We start from the raw sequence: 13,606 nt of genomic DNA, 5'->3' as shown, positions 1-13,606 counted from the left end.
GGATTTTATTTGAAGGGATAGAGAAGAAAGGACTAATATGAAAAAAATTACCCAAATCATCATTTATTCATCAAATACGTTGTTTAGGCACCCTGCTAAGCCTTGCAGTACATGACCAAGAGACCCTGCCCCTGCTTTCAGGGAGGTTACGTGTTCAAGTATATAATGTGTGATGAGTGCTGTAGTGGAACAGAAATGTGCAGGAACTTGTGAGCACAATGGGCCCCTTGCCCAGTGAAAATTACCCATTTTTTGGATCCAGTTTTCCTCATCTTCAATTCCATTCTTCCTCCTAATTATCATGTTTAAAAGTAATGATTTTCAGAAGTTAAAAAAAATCCTAAAGGATTATCTAGTTTCTTGCTACTTAGAGGGTGGTCCATGGAATATTGACATAGCATCAGTTGGAGCTTCCTAGAAAATGCAGAATCTTCCTAAAAATGGGCTTCACCCCAGATCTACGGAGTCAGAACCTGCATTTTGACTATACCCCTCTCCCCTGTGATTCTTTTTCTCATGCAAGTTGGAGAAACACTAACTTGTTCCCCTTCTCTTGAGCAGGTTTTACAGGTAAAGGGATCTAAGACAGATTGTGCCCTTCAAGCCCTATGTGCAATAGCAGAGCTGATAGTAAAACTCAGGCCATCTGTTTACTGATGGAGTCTAGAATGCCTTTTCTAATATCTCTGTTATTTCTTATCTACTTCCCTCTATTTATTCTTCTGTTGGCCTCTGTTAGTGTTTCACATTGTCAGATCTTCAGCTTCTTACTCATGTCTCTTCATCTCACTGTCTTTCTTAGTTCTCTCTCTAAACTTCTCCGTTGAAGGAGAGAATGGCATGGATTAACCACACTATACATCAAAAAGAATGAGCATTTTTATTTATTCTTGATTTTGGGAAAATTTTTGGACCTGTTTCTCTCAATTTTTTTCTACTTTTTGTTCAGAACTTACTTTGAAGTCAGCAGGAATCCTGTGTGTGATTAAGAGTGATAGAATTGGGGCGCCTGGGTGGGCAGCCCAGTGGGTTGAGCAGTCAACTCTTAATTTTGGCTCAGGTCATGATCACAAGGTCCTGGGATTGAGCCCCTCGTTGGGCTCTGTGCTCAGTGGGGCTTCTGCTTGAGGATTCTCTCTCTGCCTCTTCCCCCACTCATGCACGTGCTCTCTCCTTTCTCTCTAAAATAAATAGATTTTTAAAAAAGATTTTATTTTTTTATTTGACAAAGAGAGACAAAGTAAGAGAGGGAACACAAGCAGGGGGAGTGGGAGAGGAAGAAGCAGGCTTCCTGCTAAGCAGGAAGCCTGATGCCAGGCTCAATCCCAGGACTCTGGGATCATGACCCGAGCCAAAGGCAGAGGCTTAATGACTAAGCCACCCAGGTGCCCCTAAATAAATCTTTCCTTTTAAAAAAAGTGTGATCTAATCCTTGATATTAGAAATTAGAATCTCCTTACTGTTAAATTTATATTCTTTTCTTTGTTACATGGGATTATCTTATAACAGATTCCTTTGCTCTTTGTATTCAAAGAGCATGGAAAAAACAGTGTCTACCCTCTAGTTTCTGGATAGGAATAGGAAGCCACAGCTACTCCTTCTCTAGTTCCTAAAGTAAGTAGAGCAGGCCTTTAAGATTTAGGAGTTTGTCTTAAGTACTTCTCCTATAGAAAATAAATATCTAAGTAGATAAATACTCCATGTTTTAAGGGATGCTTTGTCATAGAGAGGTACATAACAGGATAATATGATAATGAAGAAAAGCAAACAATCAGTAGTAAGACCATAGTGATACAATGCTTTCAATAGAAGTCAGCCACTCATCTTTTAAGCCATACCCTCTCATAAGAGGATTATTCTCTCTTGTCTTGCGTTTTCATTTATTTTATTTTATTTTTTTAAGATTTTATTTATTTATTTGACAGACAGAGATCACAAGTAGGCCTAGAGGCAGGCAGAGAGAGAGGAGGAAAGCAGGCTCCCTGCTGAGCAGAGAGCCCGATGTGGGGCTTGATCCCAGGGCCCTGGGACCATGACTCGAGCTGAAGGCAGAGGCTTTAACCACTGAGCCACCCAGGCACCCCTTCATTTATTTTTAATTCTGGAATATGTTTTGATTTGAGTAACAGAACCATAATTTCCATAAATATAGATAGTAAGCCTCCCCTGTAAACTCTGAAATAAAATTAGTTTTTGTTTTTCTTGTTTTCATATGTGTTCTTCTTTCAAGTCACTAGCGCATCTTTCTAACAACTCTTATTTCATAGAAACCATAGTTATGTCACTTCTTGTTTCCTTCCACATTGTTCCATTTGTTTCCTTCCCTTTATTTTATTTTCTATCAGTAGTATATAGAAACAGACTAATTTTAAGTAAGATATTTTGAAACCTGGTTATCTAATCCAGAGCTATTTTGCATATATAGTTTTAGTAAAACTGACAGTTTAGATGGTGAGACATTGTAATGAGCAATTTCATTTAATTCATTTAGGCTAGCTAGGTCTTAGGAACTAACTGAAAGGCAGGATCTTTTGTTGTTGCTGTTTTAAAAATACATTCTTTTCCTCAGCATAGAACATAGAAATGTTTTTGTATTACTAAGAATAAACTAGATACTAGATTTACAACCTATAAAATGCTGTTTAGGTTTTAGAAATATAAATTTTAGTATCTTTTTATAATGTATTAGAAAATAAATTTTTGTTAGCCGTATATTTCATTACCACTCTTTTCTTAGAAATGTTATTTGTGGCAGAACTCTAATTATAAAATTTATTCAGGGTTGCATATTTGAATACTAGGGACAGTTGATTTGTTTTAAATGAAATATGTACACATATGTGATGTAAATACTTATAACTTTAAAGAAAAGCACATAAGTTGGTTATATTCATAGCAAAATAGGCTCATGCTGTCAAAGAAAAAGGCAAATGTCTTGAATATGGTGATTTCCTTGTAAAGAAATCATAGAATTGTAACCCCCCTAATTTTTTCCCCCAAATACAACTCTACTCTTGTCCTCAGTATCCAAAAAATATTCCAGGGAATAGCTTCCATTGCTCTATCTCTTCAGTTTACTATTCTTTTCCTGTTTTTGGGAGGGGGTCACAGCTTCCAAATTGTACTGATAAATTTCACGTGTTTAATATGAAAGACAAGTTTCTCCTTAAAATATTTATTTTATGTCTGTGAAGTCTTTGATCAACTTTTCATGCCCAGCTTGTCCTATATTTCTAGCAGGTTTTATTTCAGGGTTTTGTTTTCTAGGTCTCTATAAAACTTAATATGTGCTATATGTAATAAAACATTATTTTCAAAAGCTACTCACAAGAATTTGGTCTCACTTCTTTAGTTTTAATGCCATGTATTTTTGTTGTGACTAAAGGAAAACTGACCTGCATTTGGTCAAATTAGGAAAAAAGCTAAGTTGAAATATTCTAATTCCTAACAAGTTCATTCCAAACAAATTTATTGTTTAATGAATTTAATGTTATTTTGTTCTCTCTAGATAAACGTGTGGAGAATTGGCCTCTGATGCAGTCTCCATTGCCTACACTTTGTATAAGTACTCTTTATCTCCTGTTCGTTTGGCTGGGTCCAAAATGGATGAAGGACCGAGAACCTTTCCAGATGCGTTTAGTGCTCATTATCTATAATTTTGGAATGGTTTTGCTTAACTTTTTTATCTTCAGAGAGGTAGGTTTACTAAAATCACCTTATTATTCCTCAGGGTTATTGAAAAGAAATTAGAATATGTAAAGCCATCATTGTATATTGTATCCCAAGATAACTGTTGGCTACTCTGAAAGTAAATTTCACTTTATTGAAATTTTTCATGTTTGATAACAAAAATATGAAGCATATGGAAAGTATAGGACAGTTGTTTAAAATGGAATGTTGAAGCAGACACACTAGATTCCAAAATAACCATTATTAACTGACAGTAGAAGTTACTTAACTTTTCTGAGACTTATTTTCCCCATCTGTAAACTGGGGATAAATACCTGCCTTCTAGATCAGAGATAAGTGATTTTTTTCATAGTGTTTGGCACTTATTAAGTAGCTGGTAAATAGTTGTAGCTCTTTTTCATAATTCTTATTCAACAGTTTCAGCTTTGGTAACTGATCAAAATTTGCAGAGGTAAAATACTGATTTTGAGTTAAATCCTACTACATAATGTCATTGTATTTTAACAAAAATGATTTCACTGTTATACACTGTTGCTGCTAATCATCTTTTTCTTTTCTGAACTCCAGAAAATTCTCTATGACATTCTGAAAAGAAAACCTAAAGATTAGATTGACATAGACATTTTTTAAGTTGGAAGAGTGGAAGGAATTTGTTTCCCAAGAGATTCCTCATTAAAATTCTGTATGAACCCAGAGAACTGGACTGGTGATGCTGTGAAGATAAACACTGCTCTCCTTTAAAGAAATCTGTAATTGACAACTTAGTCTATAGAAAAAACTTTAATTTATTTGGATACTTTGACCTTGTTTGTTAGATGCAAACCACTCTGGATCAAGAATAGAAATCAATGCAAGTGTTAGATCTGAGTCATGGTTAATCAAAATTTCTCTTAATATTATAAAGTAGATAAGAGTTGAAGTCTCAGTCCAAGAGTTACATGTGATTTTTAATTTAGATTTCAACTTTGGAATAAATTGACACAGAACAAATTTTAGACACTCCAACACATTAAATGTTTAATGCATTTCAATTTTTTTAGACAAGATTGCTCATTAAAATAATCTGAAAGGTTGCATATTATATTTAGTGTTTTAAATTCCATATCTACTAAAACTTTATTTTAAATATTATTCCCCTTTTTTCCAGTTATTCATGGGATCATATAATGCAGGATACAGCTATATTTGCCAGAGTGTGGATTATTCTGATAATGTTAATGAAGTTAGGGTAAGTACATTCAAGATACCATTAATTAATAGAAATGGGTTTAATTTTATAATCCCTAGTCTGAAAAACATGCTTCTGTAAAATGGTATAAAAGTGTGTAGGATTGTGTTGAGTCAGGAAAACTATGCTTTTCTTTAAAAGTACGTAATTAAAAATGTTTTCATAGCTGTAGTGTCCTATATGATTGTGTGAGAGTGAGTATGTGTCGGATTACTAGAATGCAGTACTTTAAAAAGTTCCATGTTTAGTGTAAAGATGATATTTTTGATTTTTGTGTTTTGGGTCAAGAATAGAAACTCATAAAGAGAGTCTAATTCACTTGTTAAGAGTCTGAGGATAAACAAATGTTCTATAAACTATGTAATGTGTAGTAAGTTAAGCACAGCACTATATGTACAGGTATAAACTCAGTTGTTATTATGTTTTCAGAAAAATAAACCAGGTAATGTTGTATTTTACTTTCTAGTCACCCTTGACATACAAAGATTTATAAATAGATTTCAGTTATATACTGTCTTCTTTGTTGTTTGTACATAGAACATACATCATAAAAGTACTTAACATAAAAAATGTTGAGTTTAGGTTACTTTTATAAGGGTTCTTATAAAATATTTTAAAACATTTATAGAGGTCACCTCTCACTGGATCCTTGGATCCTTAATCTCTCAGCATTGTAACATAATCTTTCTGTACCATCTGGTGTCTTAATTAGAGCCCAGGAAAAGAAAAGACTTATTCATGTAAGTAGGATTATATTTATGACCTAGGAAATATTTGTTATTTTGTTTTTCCCCCCCATGGATAGATGCCTAGGTTTCACATTTACTTAGGCAAAAATGATTCTGTGCCTTCTACATTTTGTGCAATAAAGACTGCTTAGACTAACTTAACAGTAAATAGAAAACCATACGATAGTGTCACTCTGCTGTTTATAAAATGCTTTTCCTTTCTTTTTACAGATAGCTGCTGCTCTGTGGTGGTACTTTGTATCTAAAGGGGTTGAGTATTTGGACACGGTGTTTTTTATCCTGAGGAAGAAAAACAATCAAGTCTCTTTCCTTCATGTATACCATCACTGTACAATGTTCACATTGTGGTGGATTGGAATTAAGTGGGTCGCAGGGGGACAAGGTGAGCATTTTGGGACATATTTGCATACATTAAATTATGTATATATGTTGGGTGGAAAAGTAATGAGAAGCTGGAAATTTGACTTGGTCTTTAACTTGCTTTCATGATTAATTGTTTCTGCGTTAATTTCATTTTTTTCTTTTTTGTTTATTTGTTTGATGAAAAGTAATTTATTTAAAGCTATATAGTAATCCAGTGGCAAATCTGGAAATGTGTCCTCTAGATACCAGACAATGTAGAATTTTCTTCTGAAGGAAAATAATCTCAAAAAAGATCATTAGGATCACTAAATAAGTATGGTCACAATTAATTCTGTCTGATTATTGCATAGATGCAACAAGAATGTGCATTTAACACAGAATTTTCTATCGTTCTGCCTAAAATTTTATAAGAAATCTGACTAAATTTTTTAAAATTTTATTTTTTTTCTAGCTTTTTTAAAGAAATGTATTTTTAAAATTTCCTTTTAGTGTACCAGAATTCATTGTTTATGCACCACACCCAGTGCTCCATGCAATACGTGCCCTCCATAATACCCACCACCAGGCTCACCCAGCCTCCCATCCTCCTCCCCTCCAAAACCCTCAGATTGTTTCTCAGAGTCCACAGTCTCTCATGGTTCGTCTCCTCCTCCAATTTTCTTCTCCTCTCCATCTCCATGTTATTCCATGTTATTCCTAATGCTCCACAAATAAACGAAACCATATAATAACTGACTCTCTTTGCTTGACTTATTTCACTCAGCATAATCTCTTCCAGTCCCGTCCATGTTGATACAAAAGCTGGGTATTCATCCTTTCTGATGGAGGCATAATACTCCATAGTGTATATGGACCACATCTTCCTTATCCATTCGTCCGTTGAAGGGTATCTTGGTTCTTTCCACAGTTTGGCGACTGTGGCTATTGCTGCTATGAACATTGGGGTTAATTTCATTTTAAAGAAATATGAAGAATAAAAAGGAATTTGAAGAAAGTAAAGTTTTGGCTTTTTATCTTTGGGTACTTAAATACCAAAAGATTTTCCTCAGAGATAAGCATAAACTAAGCTTAAATGTAGCAATTAATATTTTGATGGGGAGCAGTTATAGTAGTTTTGAGTCAAAGGATACTGAGCTAGGGGCACCTGGGTGACTCAGTCTGTTAAGCATCTGACTCTTGGTCTTAGCTCAGGTGTTGATCTTAGGGTCATGAGTTCAGGTCCTACATTGCATTCCAAACTGGGTGTGGAGTCTACTTAAAAAAAAAAAAAAGGGGTGACAAACGATACTAAACTTTAACTTCTCAGTTTGAAGCCTCCATCACCCGTCCAAGCCCAGAGCCCACTCTTGCTCTAAAATGGGCCTTAAATGAACCTCTTGGTTCTTACTCAAAGGAAACTGTGAATAGCTTTGTGAAAGAGGATCTGAATTCACAGTTTGGTCAAGATAAATCTGCAGCTTTTCAAGTGCCTGAATTGAAGATGATTTATGTCATTAAGCTGAAAACAGATTATTTCTCTATTGTGGACCCAGGGTACAGGTCATTATAGTAGTACAGTTTACCTTCTACTCTTAGAAGTTTAAAACTGTTTAGAAATCTAAGAAATAAATAATATTTTGTTGTTGATATGTTTATGTTGATAAGTTGGTATGCCCTCTGAAGGCAATAATGAGGCTTTAAAAATCCATTTTTTAAAATGGTCCTTTTCACTTTATTATTATTTTTGTAAGTAATCTCTTTATCCCATGTGGGGCTTGAATTTATGACCCACACCAACATCAAGAGTCCCATGCTCTTCCAATTGAGCCAGCCCATTGCCCTATTAAATATCTATTTAAACAATTATATGTACTATGATTTTTTTCCCCAAGAATAATAGCATGAAAAACAATACAGACAATAGTTCCATGTTATGGCATGCTTAAATCACTGGGGTACTCGATTTGGAAACTTGCCACTGTGAAAGTCCTTTGCATTTGAAGAACACTCGTTTTTAGTTATATGCTAAAAGCCTGAGTCTAAACTGTAAAAATACCTAACTTGATCTGAGGAGAAGTCTTTTCCATTATTCCTACTTTACAATTTTTTTTTAAAGAATTTATTTATTTATTTGACAGAGAGAAATCACAAGTAGGCAGAGAGGCAGGCAGAGAGAGGAGGGAAGCAGGACCCTGAGATCACGACCTGAGCTGAAGGCAGAGGCTTTAACCCACTGAGCCACCCAGGCGCCCTCTACTTTACAATTTTTATCCCTAATCTGTACTCAAGATTAAAAGTTAGAAAATAATGTGGATTCATTTATTTTATGTCCAGATGGTTTATTGACTATTAAATGTTTCTGTATCTTCTAACTCTGTTTTTCTGAAGCATTTTTTGGAGCACAGCTGAATTCCTTTATCCACGTGATTATGTACTCATACTATGGGCTAACTGCATTTGGCCCATGGATTCAGAAGTATCTTTGGTGGAAAAGATATTTGACCATGTTGCAGCTGGTGAGTTAAATGCTTCTAAAGTTTCTTCTGGTGAAACACTGCATATATTTGAATTTGCTTATTTTAAAGGGCTAAGTTATCCTTGACAATTTTCTGTTACAAAGTTGACTTTCTCTGTGTTTCCGCTGTGGAAGTTGAGGCTTCTTGGCTCTGAGCTTCTTGTTCATAGACCTAGTTGTCATTGCCATTAATTTTTTTTTTTTAATGTTTTTAAAAGACTAAACACAACTCTTGTCTAAGAGAAATGTTGTTTAAAAATATCTGTGAAATGGATGAGTCAAGATCTAAGTACATCATAAAGTACATAGACTCATATATGATGAAAAAAATAATATAAGTTCTCTCTCAGCCGATTTTTTAAGACTTAAAATGTTATTATTACCTCTCTTCATCCTGCTTTTGCTTGAATGTTGTTTTCTATTCTGTTTTAGTCCCTGTTAACAGATCCCGTACATTCAGGATATAAAAGTTGAAGAGAAGCCAGACAACCCAGGAAGGGGTGGGGCAAAGGAAAGGAACAGAGACAAGAGAATTCCTCTTAATTCTCTAACACATAGTCCTTAGAGAACAGAGTTAGATATTTTTAAATGCTAACCTTTAGAGCAGATAATTTTCAGCATATACCCCTAGTGGGACTTCTTGTAGCATCTGGGTACCTCGGTGAAATATTCAAGCAAGGTACTGGCCCAGTCATCAAACTGGAAATCCCAAACCAACCTGGTAGCTATTCTTCAGGCCTTGGAATTTATTATAATTTGCTATAATCATAGCATGTGCACAATTTATCAGTGGAATCACATTTGGAAATATTATTCATCTCTGCTTTAAGTTGCTAAACAGCTGGCTGGCCAAACAGGAAACACAACTTTTGGGGAATGCTGGGTGGGAAAGATTCATTTGTAACTAAAATGCTACAGGAAGCTTCCTCCAGTTTTTGTGTAAGCTGTTTATATAGTTTGTGTAATTCACTTCTCTCAGTAATTAGAAAATGGGCACAAGAAAATGAAGAGATGACAGAAATCATCTGAACTCTTTGTATCTACTTTGTTGGAGTCCTCACTTGAGTCTCCTTGAGTGAGGCCATTCTTTTTCACATCTATATACACAATCCTTTTGGTGATTTAGGTTCTAAGAACCATTGTGAAAGCAGAAGTTCTTAAAATCTGGATTTTGCCGTGGAGAATTTAAAGTTTTTTAGTCTGATCTAAATTTCGGGCTTACATAGAATAAATTATTTTAATCATATTTAATATATTAGTTAATATGGGCAATGCTATATTTCAAAGAGAAAACACAGTTGCCCATTCCAGATAGGATGTTAGTTTCATGAAGAGTAGAATATTTCCCAGCCAGAAGTTCTCATAATGTTGAACTTTGCACAGTGTGGCAAGATTCAGGCCTATCTTAGCTGGATAGAAGATTCTGATTTGTTAAAAGTTACTCACTATTCCTACATTGTTGTTTTTTTTTTCAGGTTCAGTTCCATGTGACCATCGGCCACACAGCGCTATCTCTTTACACGGATTGTCCCTTCCCCAAATGGATGCACTGGGCCCTCATCGCTTACGCGATCAGCTTCATATTTCTCTTTCTTAACTTCTATGTTCGGACATACAAAGAGCCTAAGAAAGCAAAAACTGGAAAAACAGCTGTGAATGGTATTTCAGCAAATGGTGTGAGCAAATCAGAGAAACAACTAGTGATAGAAAACGGAAAAAAGCTGAAAAACGGAAAAGCAAAAGGAGAGTAAATTGAACTGGGCCTTAACTGTTGTTGACAGTGAGGAAGCTCCCATTTCATACAAAATTTCAGGGAAAACAAGCAAATGAGGGTTTGGGGTGGGGAGAAAAGGCAAATGTGCTCTCTGTCTTAGGAATCTTTAGATAGAGTGAAGTGTTAAATGCAATGCCCGGATGTTTTATTTATGAGGTTTTATTTTAAACATTTTTTTTTATTAGCCTTGATGTTGTCCAGACCAAAGCAATCATTATGTGACTTTGGAGGCTCTCCCTCTGTTCACATCCCTTTGTCTAATGCACGAGATTTTTTTCATGGGTCTTATATACAGTCATTCTTTAGTCTGATGATCACAGAAACACAGTATGAATTTTTTGGCTAAATTACTATTACCTACTGATTACAATCAGTTACCTTACATTTTCTGGTCCAAAGCTGAAACTGTAGATACTTATAATTTGCACATTTGAATTCATTTGCTGACTGGAATGGTCGAATCTCTCCACCTCTAGTCTGAATATACCCTTTTGGTTGTAATTAAATTTTTAAAAATCTGATGATTTCTGTAGATTCCTAGAGGCTTGATGATGATGGTGTTGGTGAAAATAAGAAAGAATTACAGTAAAATCCTGTTTAGCGACCCAAAGGTCACCATGACTTGTGGCACAAATCACTGTAGGAAACAATTTTTATGATGAAAAGGCAGCCTTTCAATACTCCTATTACTATCATAAATATATTATGAAAATTAAGATTGTCTGATTGGAACATGAAACAACTCATGTCTTTATTAGTAACATCATAAAAGAGTTACATTTATGTGCTGTTAGAAGAGAGTATGTTGATTTTTATCAGGCTTTCCTTGTTTTGATTTGTGGCTGTTACCAATTTTTCATATGTGGAAATATACCTACCTCTTCTGTTGGAAAGAACATTGAAAATTAAATAAATTTTAATTAAAAAATCAAGGAGTCCTTTAATGTAAATTTTAATATTAACTTTCAAATCCACTAGTATTTTTTTGCTTTTTTTTTTTACAAATAGCATACACCCAACTTTTCTGTGAAACTATCCTCCTCTTCCAGTGTGTTTAATTTTGAAGTGTTATTTTCCTTATGACAAAGTTCAAGATCTTATTTATTAACTAGACATGAAGTGTAAACCCATTTTGGTGCAATATTCTTGACTCCTTGGTGCTAAAGATCATTAAATTTAGTGTGTGATTGTTACAAGGTGTTAATTGTTAAGATGCAAAGTGAATAAAAGTGAGAGTAGTCAGAACCAGAAAATGAAGTTTACTATTTACAAATGAAGTGTTTCATGTAATATAAATGAACAACTGGAAATATACTAGCAGAGAGAACTTGTACATTGTCTTATTGCATAGGTTAAATTGTTAAGAGATGTTGACCAGGGATCAACCAGAAAGAGAACATGTGACGACAAAAAAAAAAAAAGCATGACTATTTCTAAGTATCTCAACATGTCAAAACTGCATGTGCAGGATGTATGCTGTTTGTGCAGACAAACTATTTTAGGATATTTAACTATAAAATATTTATTGTGCATTAAAATTACACACTTTTCCCCCTAAAGGCATGCAGTCATGAGAAATACAGAATATTTGCAACACTTATAATGGTTTGACCTGAAAGGATTCAACCCCTTTGTCTTTGCTGCTCGGTGTGTAATGACTAGAGATCTGTAAATCTTTGTGAACATTCTGTACTGGTTCCCCAGACCTATTCATTCCCTGCTACCTGATTTCAGCACAATAAATATACAACTGCTGTGGGAAAAATGATTTTTTTTTGTTAATCAGTTTATTACATAAATCATTTGCTAGATGTTTATTTGATTCAGTTGTTAATATTCAAATATCTTTTCTGCTGCTAATTTCTACTGTAGAAAAGAAGTATAACTAGAAGTTTCCTGGAGAAAACCTTTTTTTTTTTTTTATGGTGGCGTATTTTTACTTTAAAAATTAGTTGCCTTTGGAAGATCTTTTGGATCCAGACATAAAACATACAATTTTCTTCTAAACTACTCTTACATTTGTCATTTCAAATGTAAGCTTTAACACTTTTTAATGCTATGGGGTTTTCTTGTTCAAAAATAAGGTGGAGGAGGTCTTATGTTCTTACATTAGCTCATTCAGCTCTTACTACAGTTTTTTAGGTTCTTTATCTAAGATGACTCTAAGTTGTGATATGCAACGTGTTCTGGTAGCTTTCATAATTTCTCAGGCATCACTCTGAGTTGCATGCCTCATAACCTAAAAATCAGTGGAAGAGGACTGCATCCTTCCTTTTGGTAAAACTTTGTCACTAACTAAAGAAATGTTTTCTTACACAGAAAATGGAATTTACTAAATATTTTCAATGGCTAGAAATACCTTAGGCATGTACAGTGCATTTTCCAGTAGAATCATCAACGACTGTATCTTCTTGACTTTGTTTTGCTGATGGATACTGAATGATGACTTGTTTCAGTTTTAGCATTATTAATTCAGTCATTCTTTTTTTTCTCTCTTTCTGTATACTTCTGGGTATTCAAAAATATTTTCATATGGACTTTTATATTCACATTTTAGAACATAGAATCTAGTGTTTTGTAGTTTATTAGGAATATTTTAATTTACAGATGTGTTTCAGATATGCAGCTCAGTTATCCTATAAATAATGAGAACATAGAGGTGGAAGTGATTTTTGCTGCCCTGTCCATCTGATAATATGGCAATCCAGGTATTACATTCATACTGATGATTGGGACCTTTGTGAGAATGTGACATCATGCTGAGCTGTCCTCTCTCAGCTCATGTCTTGTTGTAGCCTAAAGCTCAGCCAGCTGAATGCTTAACACCATCCTTCTCGAGAAAAAGATGGCCACAGATTGTGTAGGAGCTCAAGTGGAGTGCTAGGTACAGACCTGGGTGAGGTGAACTTGGTATTCTGCTAGATGGTAGATAAGGCTGCAGGGCTGAGGTGCTAAGCTACACACACAGGAACATAACACCTGCTTCCTGATCTGGTCACCTGCCCCCTCAGCATGCAAGCGATTTTGACAAGTCACCTTGGAAATCAAGTCCTTAATAGTATATTTTAGAATCCATGCTTAACCTTAGGTATTTTAGGCAGATGCCATCTGAACCAGAAAAGCAGTTATGAAGAGGCAGAGAATTATAAACAGATTTCATTGTTTCAAAACACAACAAAATCATAGAAGTATTAGAAGTTGGTTTTCCTAGTTCTCTCCCGAATTTCCTAATTTCCTTCTTAAACTACAGAGGGAAGACACAGCTGTAAATTGGAAGGCATACATTTTTTTTAAGTTTTAAAAATAGG

General features: G+C 34.7%; 1 protein-coding gene across 2 annotated transcripts in view; it reads left to right on the top strand.

Annotated features, from left to right (window-relative positions):
• ELOVL4 (ELOVL fatty acid elongase 4) overlaps positions 1-12,052 on the top strand; it is a 30,675-nt gene extending 18,623 nt beyond the window's left edge. For both annotated transcript variants that reach the window (XM_059400975.1, XM_059400976.1), the window contains 5 exons: positions 3,509-3,696; positions 4,838-4,918; positions 5,878-6,049; positions 8,398-8,525; positions 10,000-12,052. In XM_059400975.1, the coding sequence (XP_059256958.1) occupies positions 3,509-3,696; positions 4,838-4,918; positions 5,878-6,049; positions 8,398-8,525; positions 10,000-10,275 (845 nt within the window). In that variant the 3' untranslated portion in view covers positions 10,276-12,052. The remainder of the gene's footprint in view (positions 1-3,508; positions 3,697-4,837; positions 4,919-5,877; positions 6,050-8,397; positions 8,526-9,999) is intronic.
• The last annotated feature ends 1,554 nt before the right edge of the window (positions 12,053-13,606 follow it).

Source organism: Mustela nigripes, chromosome 5, assembly GCF_022355385.1.
Source record: "Mustela nigripes isolate SB6536 chromosome 5, MUSNIG.SB6536, whole genome shotgun sequence".
Taxonomy (NCBI): domain Eukaryota; kingdom Metazoa; phylum Chordata; class Mammalia; order Carnivora; family Mustelidae; genus Mustela; species Mustela nigripes.
This window is presented reverse-complemented; position numbering and strand designations above follow the sequence as displayed.